Raw genomic sequence first — 20,324 nt, forward strand, 5'->3', positions numbered from 1 at the left:
GAAATAGCCCAATGGCCCCACCGACGGGGATCGATCCCAGACCAACCGCGCATCGAGCAAGCGCTTTACCAATGGGCTAAGTCCCACTCAGTCACACGTGGAATGCATACCTTAACATCGTAGGTGAGTTTTTCTGCCACCTCTTTTGCCAGTGGAAACATCGACACATTCCTCGATTCCAGCACATGTATTGCAAAGTTACTCATCTCATCCAGTAGTTCGGCGCTCACTCTAGACTTCCTAGAAACAAACGTTTGTGTATGAACCATTATGTTCACTTGGCATACAGCAATACTGTCAAGATAGTAGTATTTTAGATTACATTGTTCATACACTTTACCAGCTGTCATTTTCCAGGGCTTTTAAACATTTGATTGAATATGATATAATAAAGGCAACAAACATGAGTCCATAATCTGGCTGGTGAAATGCAGCAGGTTTTTGGCCTAAAGTCTGCTCAAGTTAACTTATTGGCAGTAGTGAAAAGTCGAAGTTTGCCATATTTTGGACCTCTTCTGTTTTCAGCAAATATTAATTCTGAGAGTACTGTTAAAGCAATACATGTCCAGGGCTCAGACGTAATGACGGCACCGACGGCAATTGCAGTCGTTGAGATATAAATTGCCGTAGGTAGAGAGCATCACCGACGGTACTGTTATGCCATCCCATCGGTAAAGTTCCTCAATAATGGCAAAATGTATACACCTGGTGTACAGTAACTGCCAATATTTAACATTTGCACATTTAAAATGTCTACATACAACAAAATAACCTTTCAATCATGTTTATTTGCTGCAAATGTCACTTTAAAAAAATATTGCCATATACGCAGGCTCAAAATTGCTGTCAGTGGGCCATTACACCCATGGCAATTTTATTAAAATTGCTGTGGGAGACAAATTCTTAAATTCGAGCCCAATTTTTTTTTGCATCACCCAAGTTCAAGGGCCATAACTCTGTGAAACATGGGTAAATCGCCATGAAAGTAACACTTAATCTGTAACAGTACATGATAAAGGTATAAACAAAATTTCTGCTCAACAAATTTCCATATCTCCTAAGTTCAAGAGTCATAACTCCATCAAAGATAGGTCAATCGCCATAAAGTAAAACTTGATCTGTAACAGTACATGATAAAGCTATACACAAAATATCTTGAGGCATTGTGAAAAAACATCTGAAAAACTAAATTTGAGACAGATGGACAGACAGACGGCTAGAAAGAAGGATGGAGATCAAACCTACAGTTCCCTCCGGTTGACTGATAGGGGCACTAAAAATAATATTGCACAAAAGCTTTTGGATGTCAAACATTTGGTAATTTTGAACATATAGTCTTAGAGAGGAAACCTGCTACATTTTTCCATCAGCAGCAAAGGATCTTTTATATGCACCATCCAACAGATAGGACAGCACATACCACAGCCTTTGATATACCAGTAGCGATACATAGGCTGGAACGAGAAATAGTCCAATGGGTCCACTGACAGGGATTGATCCTAATGCACAAAAGACGTCAAGACACTAATGTTTAGTGTTGCAGCTCATTTAACACCTGAGGCAGGACGTAGCCCACTGGTAAAGCACTCACCTGATGTTCGATCGATTTGGGATCGATCCCCCTCTGTGCGACCATTGGGCTATTTCTCGTTCCAGCCAGTGCACCATGACTGGTATATCAAAGGTCATGGTATGTACTACCTTGTCTGTGGAATGGTGCATATCAAAGATCCCTTGCTGCTAATCGAAAAATGTAGTGGCTTTACTCTCTAAGATTATATGTCCAAAATTACCAAATGTTTGACATCCAATAGCTTATGATTAAAAAAAATCAATGAGCACATGAAGTGGCGACAGCGGGTTTCCTCTCTCAATATCTGTGTGGTCCTTAACTATATGTCTGACGCCATATCACCGTAAATAAAATGTGTTGAGTGCGTTGTTAAATAAAACATTTCTTTCATTTAATGCCTTGTTGGTCCATTGTTAGGCCCCTTGTTGGTCAAGTGCTACTTGCTTACTTGACTGATTCGAGAAAGTACTCTGTAAACTCAGTGAGAGCCTTTATCGTTTTCTCCTGCTTGTCTCCTTCTGGGATCTCGGTTTCACTGACGATCTTAAAGATTTCCTTCGCTGAATCCAGTTGTTCCTGTCAAAAGGAAAAAATAGATCATGTTTTACCACTGTCAATGTATGCTGATGCCATGTTTTTGATCAGGCCCAGTGGTACAGCGCTCGCTTGATGCGGGGTCAGTCTAGGGTCGATCCCCGCCGGTGGACCCATTGGGCTATTTCTCGTTCCAGCCAATGCTGCACAACTGGTGTAACAAAGGCAGTGGTATGTACTATCCTATCTGTGGGATGGTGCATATAAAAGATCCCTTGCTGCTAATCGAAAAGAGTAGCCCATGAAGTGGCGATAGCGGGTTTCCTCACTCAATATAAGTGTGGTCCTTAACCATATGTCTGACACCATATAACCATAAATAAAATGTGTTGAGTGCATCGTTAAATAAACCATTTCCTTTCTTCCTTCTTGTTTTTGATCATATACATGTAAGTGAATAATAAAAATAAATGAAAATGGCATTCCAGTTAAATTATTAATTATAAATAATTATGTAAATGAAGGAAGGAAATGTTTTATTTAACGATGCACTCAACACATTTTATTTAAGGTTATATGGCATTGGACATACGGTCAAGGACCACACAGATATTGAGAGAGGAAACCCGCTGTTGCCACTTCATGGGCTACTCTTTTCAATTAGCAGCAAAGGATCTTTTATTTACACCATCCCACACAGGACAACACATACCATGGCCTTTGATATACCAGTCGTGGTGCATTGGTTGTAATGAGAAATAGCCCAATGGGCCAACTGACGGGGATCGATCCTAAACCGACCGCGCATCAGACGAACGCTTTACCACTGGGCTACATCCCGCCTCTTTATGTAAATGATTTCCTAAATTTAATGTGTGATCAAAAATTGGGCTACACAAAAATAGGCTTGTGTGAGGGACATGTTAATGAAATCTTTTTGTTATTTATACCAGGCCCAGCAAATTTTCATATCTCCTAAGTTTAAGGGCCATAAAAGTGGATAAATTGACACGAAAGTCAAACTTGATCTGTAGCACTACGTCATAAACCCGTACACAAATTTCAGATCAATATCTTGAGGCACTGCTCAAAAAAAAGAGTCTTGAAAACTATATGTGAGACAGATGGACAGACGGACAGTCGGAAGGGAGATAAGTAAATGGCATACATTTACCTTCCATTTGATTTGGACCTGTTTTTCTCGCATGCAGTAGTAAGCTGCCTCGAAGTGCCACTTGTTGGGTATCTTCAAGCAAGCTTTCATGAAGTCTACCAGTAGAACAACATGGTCCTTAGATGAGCTGAAAAGAAATATTTTAAACTTATAAAATACAGGTCACAATTATGCTTTAAGACCCATGTGGAATTTTAAAGGACTTGTTCCTGAGTCATTGTAACTCATTTAATAAAACGGTGTGGTCTTAGTTAATGCAACATTCAAAGTTAGGTGCACTTTGAACTTTGACCTGGTAAGGTTTTTTTCATTATTATTTATTTAACGACACCACTAGAGCACACTGATTTATTAATCATCGGTTATTGGATGTCAAATTAATGGTCATTTTTGACAGTCATAGAGAGGAAACCCGCTACATTTTTTCATTAGTAGCAAGGGATCTTTTATATGCACTATCCCACAGATAATACATACCGTGGCCTTTGATTATACCAGTTGTGGTGCATTGGCTGGAACAAGAAATAGCCCAATGGGCCCACCAATGGGAATCAATTCCAAACTGACCGTTCATCAAGTGAGCGATGTGCGAGTGCGAATAATTTTTACATGCTCATATACCACTAGAGTTTCGAGCATGTCCGTCCCGGGGCCTGTCTCTGGATAGCCAGGGGCTTGTCCCGGGACTGAAAACAAAATTAAGCCGACAATTTTGAAATTTACATCCAAAAATTAAATAGTGGGCCTTTAAAATTTTGATGTGCATCTCTAATTAATATAATTAATAAAGAAAATTCTACTCATTAAATTTGGTCACTAAATTAGATAGGGTGGTCAAAAAGAAATTAGATAAGATCGGTGGCCTGACTCGGGATGGAGGGGGAGGGGTATTGTTGAAAATGGGCAGAATTTTGAAAATGGAGCAATTAGTAAAAAAGTTAATAGAAAAGAAGAAAAAAAGAAAAAAGTTACAAAAAAAAAAGTAAAAAGAACTTTTGACGGCTCGGTCGAATCCTATTATATAATTTGGAGCATTTTAGAAGGACAGTTGTAGGGAAAATAAATAAAAGAAAGAAGAGAGAATCGGACTATTTAACAATATTAAAAAAACCAAAAGTAATTTCGACATAAACTTTTGAATGAAGGTCTAAAAGTTTAAAGTCTGATCTATATGTCCACAATATGGTATCACAATAAAACAAAGTAAAGTCTAGAAAAGAGTAGTAGGGGCCGACCCCGCTTCCTATTTCTTCTTAGAGTGGGGCGGTCAATCTTCCAGTGCTGTTAGGACAGCCTCGGACATGTAGAGACTAAACGCAAACAACCATAGCGTTCTGCAGAATGGCTGTCATATGAGTCACGAAAAAACAAGTCAACATAGTCAGACGGAGAAATGACGTGGAGGCAAGGAATCTCACTAAAAAAGAATCCAACCTGGTGGTGCAGACTGTCGAAACGAGAAGCGTTCCAGTGTTCAGTCAGTTCCACATACATCCCAGTAGAAAACTTCACTTCGCTGATAAAAACAACAAAGTGAAGGATCACCAAGACGAGCCGCGAAAGCACGTGCAGTGTGCACAAGCGAAACAAACACGTCTTACTGCGAGGAGCTCAAGACTGGGGCGAGCGCTGTACCACTGGGCTATGTCCCGCCCTTTGATGTGGTGAGATGCTACCTGTAACACTGGTTGTGGATAGACCAATGGGATTAAGCCTATGACAGCTCAGGTGCAAATCGAGGGGCAGATCCAAGTTGAGTCTATGACTCACCATACCTAGCTACAGCTCAGGTGCAGATCAAGGGGCAGATCATGGGGCATATCAAGGGGCAGATCCAAGTTGATCCTATGACCCACCATACCTAGCTACAGCTCAGGTGCAGATCAAGGGGCAGATCCAAGTTGATCCTATGGCCTACCATACCTAGCTACAGCTCAGGTGCAGATCAAGGGGCAGATCCAAGTTGAGCCTATGACCCACCATACCTAGCTACAGCTCAGGTGCAGGTCAAGGGGCAGATCCAAGTTGATCCTATGACCCACCATACCTAGCTACAGCTCAGGTGCAGATCGAGGGGCAGATCCAAGTTGATCCTATGACTCACCATACCTAGCTACAGCTCATGTGCAGGTCAAGGGGCAGATCCAAGTTGAGCCTATGACTCACCATACCTAGCTACAGCTCAGGTGCAGATCAAGGAGCAGATCCAAGTGGAGCCTATGACTCACCATACCTAGCTACAGCTCATGTGCAGGTCAAGGGGCAGATCCAAGTTGAGCCTATGACTCACCATACCTAGCTACAGCTCAGGTGCAGATCAAGGAGCAGATCCAAGTGGAGCCTATGACTCACCATACCTAGATACAGTTCAGGTGCAGGTCAAGGGGCAGATCCAAGTTGATCCTATGACTCACCATACCTAGCTACAGCTCAGGTGCAGATCATTGGGCATATCAAGGGGCAGATCCAAGTGGAGCCTATGACTCACCATACCTAGCTACAGCTCAGGTGCAGGTCAAGGGGCAGATCCAAGTTGAGCCTATGACCCACCATACCTAGCTACAGCTCAGGTGCAGATCGAGGGGCAGATCATGGGGTATATCAAGGGGCAGATCCAGGTTGATCCCATGACCCACCATACCTAGCTACAGCTCAGGTGCAGATCGAGTGGCAGATCCAAGTTGAGCCTATGACTCACCATACCTAGCTACAGCTCAGGTGCAGATCAAGGGGCAGATCCAAGTGGAGCCTATGACTCACCATACCTAGATACAGCTCAGGTGCAGATCAAGGGGCAGATCATGGGGCAGATCCAAGTGGAGCCTATGACTCACCATACCTAGCTACAGCTCAGGTGCAGATCATGGGGCATATCAAGGGGCAGATCCAAGTGGAGCCTATGACTCACCATACCTAGCTACAGCTCAGATGCAGATTGAGGGGCAGATCCAAGTTGAGCCTATGACCCACCATACCTAGCTACAGCTCAGGTGCAGATCGAGGGCATATCAAGGGGCAGATCCAAGTTGATTCTATGACCCACCATACCTAGCTACAGCTCAGGTGCAGATCAAGAGGCAGATCCAAGTTGATCCTATGACCCACCATACCTAGCTACAGCTCAGGTGCAGATCAAGAGGCAGATCCAAGTTGATTCTATGACCCACCATACCTAGCTACAGCTCAGGTGCAGATCAAGGGGCAGATCCAAGTTGATCCTATGACCCACCATACCTAGCTACAGCTCAGGTGCAGGTCAAGGGGCAGATCCAAGTTGATCCTATGACCCACCATACCTAGCTACAGCTCAGGTGCAGGTCAAGGGGCAGATCCAAGTTGATCCTATGACCCACCATACCTAGCTACAGCTCAGGTGCAGATCAAGGGGCAGATCCAAGTTGATCCTATGACCCACCATACCTAGCTACAGCTCAGGTGCAGATCAAGGGGCAGATCCAAGTTGATCCTATGACCCACCATACCTAGCTACAGCTCAGGTGCAGGTCAAGGGGCAGATCCAAGTTGATCCTATGACCCACCATACCTAGCTACAGCTCAGGTGCAGGTCAAGGGGCAGATCCATGTTGATCCTATGACCCACCATACCTAGCTACAGCTCAGGTGCAGATCAAGGGACAGATCCAAGAAATATTTTGCAGGGCGAGGAATAATGGGAAAAGGGTTTTTAAACACTAAGGCATATTGTTCACTATTAGAGCCATTTGTGATAACTAAAATCATACTTTATATTACTTAGATTTTATTGTTTAGATATTCATTTCCGTACATTTGAAGTGTTTTGGTCATCCTGGTGTTTTTAATATCACAAAATGCATTTCTCATATTTTTAAAAATGCACATGCATCTTCAGAAGTAACAGTTTTAGTATATTTTTAGAGGGTATTTCACCATTTCAAAGTCACAGACTGTTGTTTCACTCAATTGTAACTTTATCCAAATGTGTTACAGGTTTGTAGATTAACTAAACTTAGTGTTAATTTTCACGGGTTGGAACTAGGGTCTGTCCCTTTAATATTTTTATGACTGAGCTACATGTACATATACATCCCAGCTCATTAACCTTGACATTGTCAGTTGATGTAGGAGTAATCATTTCTTGAAAAAAAAAAAAGATTCCATACAGTTTATGTACAAATTATATACCTCCAATTACATAACAAAACACAACTGGATAGATTGAATTAACAAAAAACCTTTTCGGAAAAAAAATTAAAATAAGAAAACAGGAATATTAACGTTTAACTTATGAAAAATGCATACAAATATATGAACAAAAGGAAAACTGATGCACCAATGTCATCAGAACATGTAGCTCAAAATGTTTTTACAGTTCATCTTATCATTCTACAAAAATGTTTTTTGTAAATAATTTCACTTCGGTTTTAACAAAAGTAAAGGTGTTTGGAAAAAACCCCACCCAAAACCCCGTTTTTGTGTGCAACTGAAAAAACAATTGGTTCAGAAATAAGTTGTAGTAAATTCCATAGTATGAAAAAAGGCGTTCCCTGTGGGAAGAACTATAGTTCTGTTTTTATTGAATAACTTACTTGTTCATGGCTTTAACAAGAACATCAGACGCAATCCCACTGGCAAATCTTATATCTCTGTATTCAGGGTCAAGTTTCTTGACAATTTCTGTCGTTGCCTTGATAACACTCACAAACACTGCAGTTTTGTTCTAAAAAAAACAAAAACAAACATAATTTTGAAAAAGTCAGACAGCAAAACAATCAGTACAGAATTCAGTAAGATCTCTTTCAGAGATTGCTACACAATTTTAAAACATTAAACAGTAGTTGCTAATAAATTTTCAACTGACCAGAAATATCACAAATCAATATTTTGAAAACAAACTGTTCCCTGTCTACCTTTACAGCCTTCTGCTCGATGTGGTACAAAACGTCACCAATAATTTTAACAATGGCATAATGGGTTATCTACCTTTACAGCCTTCTCGATGTGGTAGAAAAGGTCACCAATAGGTTTGATAATGGCATAATGGGTTATCTACCTTTACAGCCTTCTCCTCGATATGGTAGAAAAGGTCACCAATAAGTTTGATAATGGCATAATGGGTTATCTACCTTTACAGCCTTCTCCTTTTGCCCAGATGTGGTAGAAAAAGTCACCAACATTTTGACAATCACATAATGTGGTATCTACTTCTCTACAGCCTTCTCCTCGAATGTGGCCGGAAAAAGTCACCAATAAGCCTTCTGCTCGATGTGGTAGAAAAAGTCACCAATAAGTTTGACAATGGCATAATGGGTTATCTACCTTTACAGCCTTCTCCTCGATGTGGTAGAAAAGATCACCAATAAGTTTGACAATGGCATAATGGGTTATCTACCTTTACAGCCTTCTCCTCGATGTGATAGAAAAAGTCACCAATAACTTTGACAATGGCTGGAACCTTTTCGCCAGGTTTATTAAATACTGCTAGACAAAAGTCCGTAAATGCATCACATACTGCTTCAAACTGTAAGTTGGATCTGGAAGATACAACATACACATAAAAAAAATAAACAGTGATCAGATATCTTTAACCAAACAAGCATTCTGAGAGTACTGCTAAAACAATACATGTTCCCTACCGGAGCAATCACATTCATGGACCATAACTCTGAATAATTGGACATGAAAGTCAAACTATACATGATAAGGCTATACACAAAATGTCTGCTCAGGCGAACAGACAGACAGACAGACAGATAGATATGTAAAGAGACAGACAGGCAGACATGCAGACAGACAGATGGACAGAAATAGACAGACAGATGGACAGAAGTAAGGAGATGAAACCTACAGTCAGACCAGTGGGGGACTAGAAAATAATTTTAACAGACCCTAGGCCTACATTCAACCAGCCACTTTTCACTAAACATTTGTAAACTATTCTCGAAATGGTCATTCAATTCAATATGTAACATAAAAACATCTGTCATGCAAGAAATTACTGGTTGAACTAGTACATTTTAGTGGGAGCAGATCCAGGATTTTGTAAAGGGGGGGGGGGTGGTGGTCACAAAATTAAATGGGTAAGTTTGAGTTTGCCGATGGCAAATGAGACGAGCTCCCATAGGGAACACGATCTTTTGGAGGTTTGGGGACACGCTCCAAGCATGTTTTCTGGCCAGTTTATAAGTGGATGATGAATTTAAACAAAAAGGTTATTAAAAAGGGTACTTCAAATGGGGGGGGGGGGGGGGGGGAGTGTCACAGAAGCCCTGTTTTTCCCCCCCCCCCCCCCCCCCCCCAGGATCCATCAATGATTAGGACAAGTGTTAGCACACACAAAGTCCAGGCAGGACTACATAAAGCACTCTTTAATAATATGACATCATAAAATTACTATCATAATTTAAAGAACTAATGTGTTCTTTTCATGAAGATTGGGTATGTTGTTTTCTGATTCATAAACCTGGTTCTTACTTTAAACCATTCAGAAATTTCTCTAAACTGGATGTGACTTTCTTCAGCTGTTTTTCGTCTGTAGGGAATGTTTTCGTACAAATCATGTCTTGGAACCGGTGTATCAAGTCTTTAATCATGGATGGATCTGTGATTTTCTGTGAGTGACAATAAAACACATAAACACATTAGAATGGAAGCAAAACAATATTTTTACACAAGGACAAAAATATATTTGAAACCATTAGAAATAAACGAACTTCATGCAAGAGATAGCTTTGATAATACTGATTTACATAAAAGAATATAACTCGCTTATGTTTATTCCAAGAAACTTAAATATGTAGATAATGGTTATTACACAACATCACTTAGCATTAAAGGGACATTCCTGAGTTTGCTGCAATTTTTAAGATGTTATCGACAAACGGAGACTTTTTAACGACTGCAATTACATATCAAATTTTTTTTTTTTTGCATAAAATATTAGTGGCTGTATATTAAACGTGTTTTTGATCATTCTAATATTTGTACTGGGTTAAATTTCATTTTATTTCCTAACATATTATTTTTGTGTACGTATGAAATTATTTGAAGACAAAATCCAGTTTGGGCTTCTTACAAATATTAAGACGACCAGAAACACATTGAATATACAGACACTGATATTCTGAACAAGAAAGTATATTTAATATAGAAGTTTAATCGTAGAAATATTTTATTAGTCTAGTACATCTTACAATGCAGCAAACTCGGGAATGTCCCTTTAAACCTTTTCATACTTTAACACTGCTAACACATTAAATAATAATTAAATAATGAAAGGTGTAAGTTGGAATATGGTAGAGTTAGTTTCATCAATGAAGTAATTATTAAATTTGATTCGTCAACTCTTAAATGTTCTAATTACATCACACTGACCTGAACTGACATATGACCTAATCTGGCACATGACACAATCTGACCTAATTTGATCTGACCTATCCCGACATGGCCTAATCTGGCCTGATCTGACCTGACCTGACCTGACCAGACCTAACCCAACCCAACCCAACCCAACCTGATCCTAACCCAACCCAACATAATCTGACCTGACCTAACCCAACCCAACCCAACCCAACCTGATCCTAACCCAACCCAACATAATCTGACCTGACCTAACCCAACCCAACCCAACATAATCTGACCTGACCTAACCCAACCCAACCCAAAATAATCTGACCTGACCTAACCCAACCCAACATAATCTGACCTGACCTAACCCAATCCAACCCAACATAATCTGACCTGACCCAACCCAACATAATCTGACCTGACCCAACCCAACCCAACATAATCTGACCTGACCTAACCCAACCCAACCCAACATAATCCGACCTGACCTAACCCAACCCAACATAATCTGACCTGACCTAACCCAACACAACCCAACATAATCTGACCTGACCTAACCCAACCCAACATAATCTGACCTGATCTAACCCAACCCAACATAATCTGACCTGATCTAACCCAACCCAACATAATCTGACCTGATCTAACCCAACCCAACATAATCTGACCTGACCTAACCCAACCCAACGTAATCTGACCTGACCTAACCCAACCCAACGTAATCTGACCTGACCTAACCCAACCCAACATAATCTGACCTGACCTAACCCAACCCAACATAATCTGACCTGACCTGACCTGACCTAACACAACCTAACATAATCTGACCTGACCTAACCCAACCCAACATAATCTGACCTGACCTAACCCAACCCAACTCAACATAATCTGACCTAACCCAACCCAACATAATCTGACCTGACCTAACCCAACCCAACATAATCTGACCTGACCTAACCCAACCCAACATAATCTGACCTGACCTAACCCAACCCAACGTAATCTGACCTGACCTAACCCAACCCAACATAATCTGACCTGACCTAACCCAACCCAACATAATCTGACCTGACCTAACCCAACCCAACATAATCTGACCTGACCTAACCCAACCCAACATAATCTGACCTGACCTAACCCAACCCAACCCAACATAATCTGACCTGACCTAACCCAACCCAACATAATCTGACCTGACCTAACCCAACCCAACCCAACATAATCTGACCTGACCTAACCCAACCCAACATAATCTGACCTGACCTAACCCAACCCAACCCAACATAATCTGACCTGACCTAACCCAACCCAACATAATCTGACCTGACCTAACCCAAACCAACCCAACATAATCTGACCTGACCTAACCAAAAATAATCTGACCTGACCTAACCCAACCCAACATAATCTGACCTGACCTAACCCAACCCAACCCAACATAATCTGACCTGACCTAACCCAACCCAACATAATCTGACCTGACCTAACCCAACCCAACATAATCTGACCTGACCTGACCTGACCTAACACAACCTAACATAATCTGACCTGACCTAACCCAACCCAACTCAACATAATCTGACCTAACCCAACCCAACATAATCTGACCTGACCTAACCCAACCCAACATAATCTGACCTGACCTAACCCAACCCAACCCAACATAATCTGACCTAACCCAACCCAACTCAACATAATCTGACCTAACCCAACCCAACATAATCTGACCTGACCTAACCCAACCCAACATAATCTGACCTGACCTAACCCAACCCAACATAATCTGACCTGACCTAACCCAACCCAACATAATCTGACCTGACCTAACCCAACACAACCCAACATAATCTGACCTGACCTAACCCAAACCAACATAATCTGACCTGACCTAAAACCCAACCCAACATAATCTGACCTGACCTAACCCAACCCAACATAATCTGACCTGACCTAACCCAACCCAACCCAACATAATCTGACCTGACCTAACCCAACCCAACATAATCTGACCTGACCTAACCCAACCCAACCCAACCCAACATAATCTGACCTGACCTAACCCAAACCAACATAATCTGACCTGACCTAAAACCCAACCCAACATAATCTGACCTGACCTAACCCAACCCAACATAATCTGACCTGACCTAACCCAACCCAACCCAACATAATCTGACCTGACCTAACCCAACCCAACATAATCTGACCTGACCTAACCCAACCCAACATAATCTGACCTGATCTAACCCAACCCAACCCAACATAATCTGACCTGACCTAACCCAACCCAACATAATCTGACCTGACTTAACCCAACCCAACATAATCTGACCTGACTTAACCCAACCCAACATAATCTGACCTGATCTAACCCAATTCAACATAATCTGACCTGACTAACCCAATTCAGTCTGATCTAAAACAACCTGACCTGATCTGATCCTACCTGACCTAACCCAATCTGACCTGACCTGACCTGACCCAACATAATCTGACCTGATCTAACCCAACCTAACCTGACCTGACCTGACCCAACCCAACATAATCTGACCTGATCTAACCCAACCTGACCTGATCTGATCCTACCTGACCTGATCCTACCTGACCTAAACCAACCTGATGTAATCTGACCTAATTTAACCTGACCTGACCTGACCACACCCAACCCAACTCGCTCTTCTAGTAAGTCTTACTTTATATATTTTCCTATTGGCTTTGTAGTCAATCCAATCAGAAACCTTCCGCATGACAGCGATGACATGATTGCTTGAGTTTGGAAAACTGCCAAACTCAAAGTATATAAAGAACTCAACAAACATACTGGAGTTTGCTTCAACCTGGTCAGATCTAGAAGACAAATAAAAAATAAAAATAATAATTTCATATTATCTTCTTTAGTTTTTAACTTTTCATTTCATTTCAACTTATTTTCATTTCAACTTATTTTTGTGTTTATATCCAATTAAAGAGGTTCAAGCACTTGGCCTTCTGAACACACCACAGACACTGGACACTGAATTGCATGCAGGATTCGTCAGGATAAAGGTGTTCCCCTCCATACTCGCCTACAAAGAATTAGGAGAGCAGTAAATTGATTGCCTTGCAACAAATTTTAAAATACGTTTTATTATAAAATTTATGTGACTGATCGCCTGGCAACATTTCAGGAGAGTGATCTTCAGCTCACACCTTCATTTTACTCCTGGTGAAGATTGTCACGGAGGAAGATGCGAGTCCACTGTGGGATATCGATCCTGTGACCCGTCACACCTGAGATGAGCAGCCCCCTGTTAAAGGGAGGTAACCAACTCTACGACTGAACTACATTAATAATTTATATAGGTTAGGAATGTTAATATTTTTCTTTAAGAGCACAGCCAAAACTTATTAACCCCAATTTTCCCCTTTTTTTATACGTTTGGCATTAATATTCAAAATTTCTAAATTGACCCTATTTGTTAGGTTATCCCTGTCCCGAGTCAGACCCCCCGATCAAAACCCTAGTGGTGTATGGACACATTAAATCAGTTATTAAGCCAAGCTAAGCCACTCAACTAAAATTATATAAATTAATTGAATTGAAGATGGGTGAGTTTAACCTTTATTTTAAATACATTTTCAATTTGCAAAATTTATATATTTATATATAATTGTATATATTATTTTAATTAGAATTTTTAGTGTGGTGTTGTATGTTGTATGAAAGGGTGTGAATGTGAGGTCGGCTTGGGATGTGGGGGGAGATTTATCTGGCAGTAAAACTTCCTCCCACTACTTGGCTTGAGTTGTATATATTGGGGGTTTTGTTTTAACTTTTGGTTTTGGTTCTTTTTTTAAATAATTTAAAATTGATAAATGTTTTTAAAAAGCGTGCCAGTTTTTTTAATATGTTATTATTTTTATCATGTTTTTATCCTTTTATGTAATAAAAATAAAAATTTAGCTTGTGCTAACCGTTCCACCTTTTACCATGAGCGTATGGGGACTTTTGATTTAGGGGGGCTGGAGGGGTTGATATGCCCGAAATTTTACCCAGATAAAATTTGCCCGAATTTTCCCCACTGTTTTCCCACTGTTTTGCCCGAATTTGGGGGGGCAATTGCCCCCCCCCCGGGTCGTACGCCCATGCCTTTTACCCTGTAGGGCTAAAATTATTTTTTAAATATTATATTTATTTTTAGAAATACCCACTCTAAAATACGAAATTAGTTTGGTTTTGAACCAAAAATTTTATCTAGATCTGCGCGTCTTAATTTAATAATTATTAGTTCCCTACCCCCATTCCTAAAAATAATGAGTCAAAATTGTCCCGCAGTATTACTGTCCCGAGCCACGCCACTGGCTATCCAGAGACAGGGCCCGGAACAGGCATACCTGAAACCATAGAGGTATATGGGCATGTTAAAGGTAATCTCTTTCTCTCTCTCTCTCTCACATTCCCAGCCCCTGTTAAAGGGAGGTAACTAACTAGCACTCTACCACTGAACTACATTCCCAGTCCCCTATTAAAGGAAGCTAACCAACCACTGAACTACATTCCCAGTCCCCTGTTAAAGGAAGCTAACCAACCACTGAACTACATTCCCAGCCCCCTGTTAAAGGGAGGTAACCAACTGAACTACATTCCCAGCCTCATTAAAGGGAGGTAACCAACTAGTACTCTACCACTGAACTACATTTCCAGCCCGTTAAAGGGAGGTAACCAATTAGTACTCTCCACTGAACTACATTCCCAGCCCCCTATTAAAGGGAGCTAACCAACTAGAACTGTACCATTGAACTACATTTCCAGCCCCCTGTTAAAGGGAGGTAACCAACTCACTGAAATCCATTATCGACCACGGACTGCAGCACCGACTTTAAATCAGAGGCATACACTTTTGGTTCTATCTGTTCTCGGGTCGTGTATTCTCTCTTCAGTGCGTTCAGATACTGTTTCAACTTCTCTCCTTCCAGGGCCTGAGAGGCAAAGTTTAATGAAAGTAAATAACCATCAAAAATAAAAGTTCCGGCCAAAACAAAAACAAAAAATAGAGAGAGAAAAGATGTTTTTAATACAGGTTAATTTATATATTTTAAATTACTAATGTTGGATGTTTTTCTGTAAACGTCTATTAATTGCATATATGGTTATGAACAAAAATAGTTTAAATAAATGTCATACACTACATACATTTTTGTACCTCGGTGTAGTTTGAAAACTGAGAAATGTCATACACTACATACCTCGATGTAGTTTGAAAACTGAGAAATGTCATACACTACATACCTCGGTGTAGTTTAAAAACTCTGAGAAATGTCATACACTACATACCTCGATGTAGTTTGTAAACTGAGAAATGTCATATACTACATACCTCGGTGTAGTTTTGAAAACTCTGAGAAATGTCATACACTACATACCCCGATGTAGTTTGAAAAGCCTGAGAAATGTCATACACTACATACCTTGGTGTAGTTTGAAAAGTCTGAGAAATGTCATACACTACATACCTTGGTGTAGTTTGAAAACTCTGAGAAATGTCATACATTACATACCTCGATGTAGTTTGAAAACTGAGAAATGTCATACACTACATACCTCGGTGTAGTTTAAAAACTCTGAGAAATGTCATACACTACATACCTCGATGTAGTTTGTAAACTGAGAAATGTCATATACTACATACCTCGGTGTAGTTTGAAAACTCTAAGAAAGGTCATATACTACATACCTCGATGTAGTTTGTAAACTGAGAAATGTCATATACTACATACCTCGATGTAGTTTGAAAACTCTAAGAAATGTCATACACTACATACCTCGGTGTAGTTTGAAAACTGAGAAATGTCATACACTACATACCCCGGTGTAGTTTGAAAAGCCTGACAAATGTCATACACTACATACCTCGGTGTAGTTTGAAAACTCTGAGAAATGTCATACACTACATACCTCGGTGTAGTTTGAAAACTCTGAGAAATGTCATAAACTACATACCTCGGTGTAGTTTAAAAACTCTGAGAAATGTGTGATCTGAGTCATGATGTTTATGTGAGTGGTGCCCGGGCCACACAACAGTAGTTTGATCATACAGTTCAACAACAAGTCATGCATTTCCACCGCTGTAGCCTTCTCCTGATCTACAACATCACTGAAACAAACAGATCATTAAAACAGTGACACATGTGTAAACATTCAAAAATATATTCAATATTCAACCCTTGCAAGTAAGAAAATGTCCACTGCAAAAAAAAAATGCCATTGAAAAACCCCTGAATATAGTCCAAGGTAAAAACGTGTCTTGGAGAATTAATAACTCCACGACAATCTCCATATATATAACTGAAGCAATACATACATGTAATGTGTAAGTTAACACTAAACAAGCTATAAAACGTGTCTTGGAGAATTAATAACTCCACGACAATCTCCATATATATAACTGAAGCAATACATACATGTAATGTGTAAGTTAACACTAAACAAGCTATAAAACGTGTCTTGGAGAATTAATAACTCCACGACAATCTCCATATATATAACTGAAGCAATACATACATGTAATGTGCAAGTTAACACTAAACAAGCTATAAAACGTGTCTTGGAGAATTAATAACTCCACGACAATCTCCATATATATAACTGAAGCAATACATACATGTAATGTGTAAGTTAACACTAAACAAGCTATAAAAGCTACAACAGCAGACAATAGTTTACGCTGCCAAATAACTCATTAACTGGGGTCAGTTCCTTTAACTATACATTCATACGTTGAAAACTTCTTTTTAAAAACAAACTGGTACAAATGATAACTTTGTTTTATTTGGAGCAGAAAATGGATGATCAAAAATCGATCTGGACTCTCTGGAGCCAAAATCAGTGGATCAATTTTTTGATCATCCCAAATTGTTTTTTTTTTACAAGGTCTGAATCATACGGAGCGTACCTCATGACTGACAATAAAGTCTGAATCATACGGAGCGTACCTCATGACTGACAATAAAGTCTGAATCATACGGAGTGTACCTCATGACTGACAATAAAGTCTGAATCATACGGAGCGTACCTCATGACTGACAATAAAGCCTGAATCATACGGAGCATACCTCATGACTGATGATAAAGCCCAAATCATACAGAGCATACCTCATGACTGACAATAAAGCCTGAATCATACGGAGCGTATCTCATGACTGACAATAAAGCCTGAATCATACGGAACGTATCTCATGACTGACAATAAAGCCCAAATCATACAGAGCATACCTCATGACTGACAATAAAGCCTGAATCATACGGAGCGTATCTCATGACTGACAATAAAGCCTGAATCATACGGAACGTATCTCATGACTGACAATAAAGCCCGAATCATACAGAGCATACCTCATGACTGACAATAAAGACTGAATCATACGGAGCATACCTCATGACTGATGATAAAGCCCGAATCATACAGAGCATACCTCATGACTGACAATAAAGCCTGAATCATACGGAGTGTATCTCATGACAGACAATAAAGCCTGAATCATACGGAACGTATCTCATGACTGACAATAAAGCCCGAATCATACAGAGCATACCTCATGACTGATGATAAAGTCTGAATCATACGGAGCATACCTCATGACTGATGATAAAGTCTGAATCATACGGAGCATACCTCATGACTGATAATACATTATCAAAAGCTGTTTCTGCGGCAGACCCCGACTCTGTATCTTTTCCAGGGAAGTCTGGAACACAAACTTTCGCCATCGCCACCTCCAGGCTCTTCTTAACCATCTGTTTGTCGAGTTTTTCATCATTGTCATCCTTCCATTCGTCCAGCCTGGTGCTGAAATCATCCTTTGAGTCACTTGTCACCTTGAGGAAGTCAAACTTTTGTATTATACTGTCCATGGTTCCTGCAAAATCATTTGAAGTGTTAATATTTTGTGTGTGTGTGTGTGTGTGTGTGTGTGTGTGTGTGTGTGTGTGTGTGTGTGTGTGTCTCTATGTGTGTCTGTGTCTAAGAAAAGAAATACAGAATATATCAGGCCTCACCCACTTGAATACAAGAATATACCTTTTTTCTGACCTACTTTATATAAATAAAGTTTAAAATATGGCTTGTGTCCCTCCCCAATACAGACTGTGCCCCCTCCCATTGCAAATATCACTCCTATGTGCCTGCATATGAATTTATTTTGTTAATAACACCACTAGAGCCCATTGAATAATCTATCATAGGCTACTGCATGTCAAACATTTAGTAATTCTAACACACGTTTCCACTAGCAGCAAGGGATCATTTACATGCACTTTCCCAAAGACAGGATAGCATATACCATGACCTTTGATATACCAGTTGTGGGGCAATGAACTGATTTGGGGAAACCCCAAGTGATCCACCAAGAATGAAGATCCAAAGAGGGATTATATGAGTCCAGTGACCCCCTGTCCCCTCTCCATTTAAAGTGGTCTTTTATTTACTTCTTTAAAAACAAAAATCCACTAAATTTCCTTTTAAAAAATTTCCTGTAGCATGCCTCCTCCCCCCCCCCCTTTTAAAGTCCTGGATCCACCCCTTTTGCTCGTTAGATACAATTTAAAACAACTTGTGAGCTAAATTGGCCACTCATGTATTATTCTCTATGTATCATCAGAAGGGCCGGGGTGTAGTCCAGTGGTAGAGTGCTTGCCTGGCCGCGATTCCCATCAGTGGGCCCATTTGACTATTTTTTCAGTCCAGCTAGTAGTAAGGATCGGTAGGACTTTCCTTCGACACTGTCAGGTATAAAAAACATTATTAATACTTAATAGAGTTAGGGTTAGAGTTAGCGTTAGGGACAGTGACAGTGCCAAAGGAAAGTCCTTCCCAAGGATCTGTTATATGCAGACAAGACACACAGACAAGATAGCACATATCACGGCCTTTGATATACCAGTCGTGGTGCACTGGCTGGAACGAGAAATAGCCCAATGGTCCCGCCAACGGGGATCGATCCCAAAGTGGGCGCTTTACCACTTTACCCGCCCCGATCGATGATGAAATATCAACCGATTTCCAACACCAGTGCTTACCGTGTATGAATTTTTTTTTTTTTAAATTACAAAGTAAATACACCTGGGCCAGACAGCGCAATAAGAAACGACGATTCTTACCCGTTTGACCTGTTGTTTAAAATTAAATAATTTGTCATAAACAAACGTATATACTAGTATTACTGTTACTGTTAAAACGCAGTTACTGCACGCACAATACTATCCTGGGTAATTTCACATCACAGATGCGTTGTAAGCCATTCAAACAGTTGCATGCCTTCACTTGTCTTTTCATATTCCCGGCAAATTGAACTGAAAAGTCAATCGATATGATCACACTGTCAGCCATCATACACTTACAGTGTAGCGCGAGAACCGACAGAGCTGGGTAAAGTGAATGAATGAATGAATGTTTAACGACACCCCAGCACGAAAAATACATCGGCTATTGGGTGTCAAACTATGGTAATGCAAATAAATAAAGTGATGATCAACATCAATATAAAAATTCAAGACTTAAACAAAAACAGTGTAAAGAACTGTGCAAAAACACAAATATCACAGAATTTTACGGATACTGAATTTAACTAAAAACTTCAATTTTGTGCTGTATTGGCCATTCTCAAAGAGAATGTTACACCCCTGCACCACGGTGAGGTTACAGCACACGCAGGGGTAGGGTAAAGTGAGAATCGCTAGTA

At 40.2% G+C, this 20,324-nt stretch overlaps 2 protein-coding genes across 2 annotated transcripts in view; both read right to left on the bottom strand.

The window, feature by feature from the left end:
- The window catches only part of LOC121376532, a 31,156-nt gene extending 30,956 nt beyond the window's left edge, over nucleotides 1-200 (bottom strand). The window contains exon 1 of the mRNA XM_041504441.1: nucleotides 111-200. Within this exon, the coding sequence (XP_041360375.1) occupies nucleotides 111-161 (51 nt within the window). The 5' untranslated portion in view covers nucleotides 162-200. The remainder of the gene's footprint in view (nucleotides 1-110) is intronic.
- Nucleotides 201-2,017: 1,817 nt separating this feature from the next.
- Nucleotides 2,018-18,498, bottom strand: LOC121379239. Its single transcript, XM_041507763.1, has 9 exons — nucleotides 18,260-18,498; nucleotides 16,588-16,741; nucleotides 15,430-15,566; nucleotides 13,301-13,454; nucleotides 9,735-9,871; nucleotides 8,653-8,794; nucleotides 7,850-7,980; nucleotides 3,282-3,408; nucleotides 2,018-2,149 (listed from the first exon to the last, which is right to left on the bottom strand). The coding sequence occupies exons 1-9, from the start codon at nucleotides 18,496-18,498 to the stop codon at nucleotides 2,018-2,020; spliced, it is 1,353 nt and encodes a 450-aa protein (XP_041363697.1).
- Nucleotides 18,499-20,324: the final 1,826 nt, after the last annotated feature.

The sequence above is a fragment of the Gigantopelta aegis genome, chromosome 2 (genome assembly GCF_016097555.1).
Source record: "Gigantopelta aegis isolate Gae_Host chromosome 2, Gae_host_genome, whole genome shotgun sequence".
Taxonomy (NCBI): Eukaryota; Metazoa; Mollusca; class Gastropoda; order Neomphalida; family Peltospiridae; genus Gigantopelta; species Gigantopelta aegis.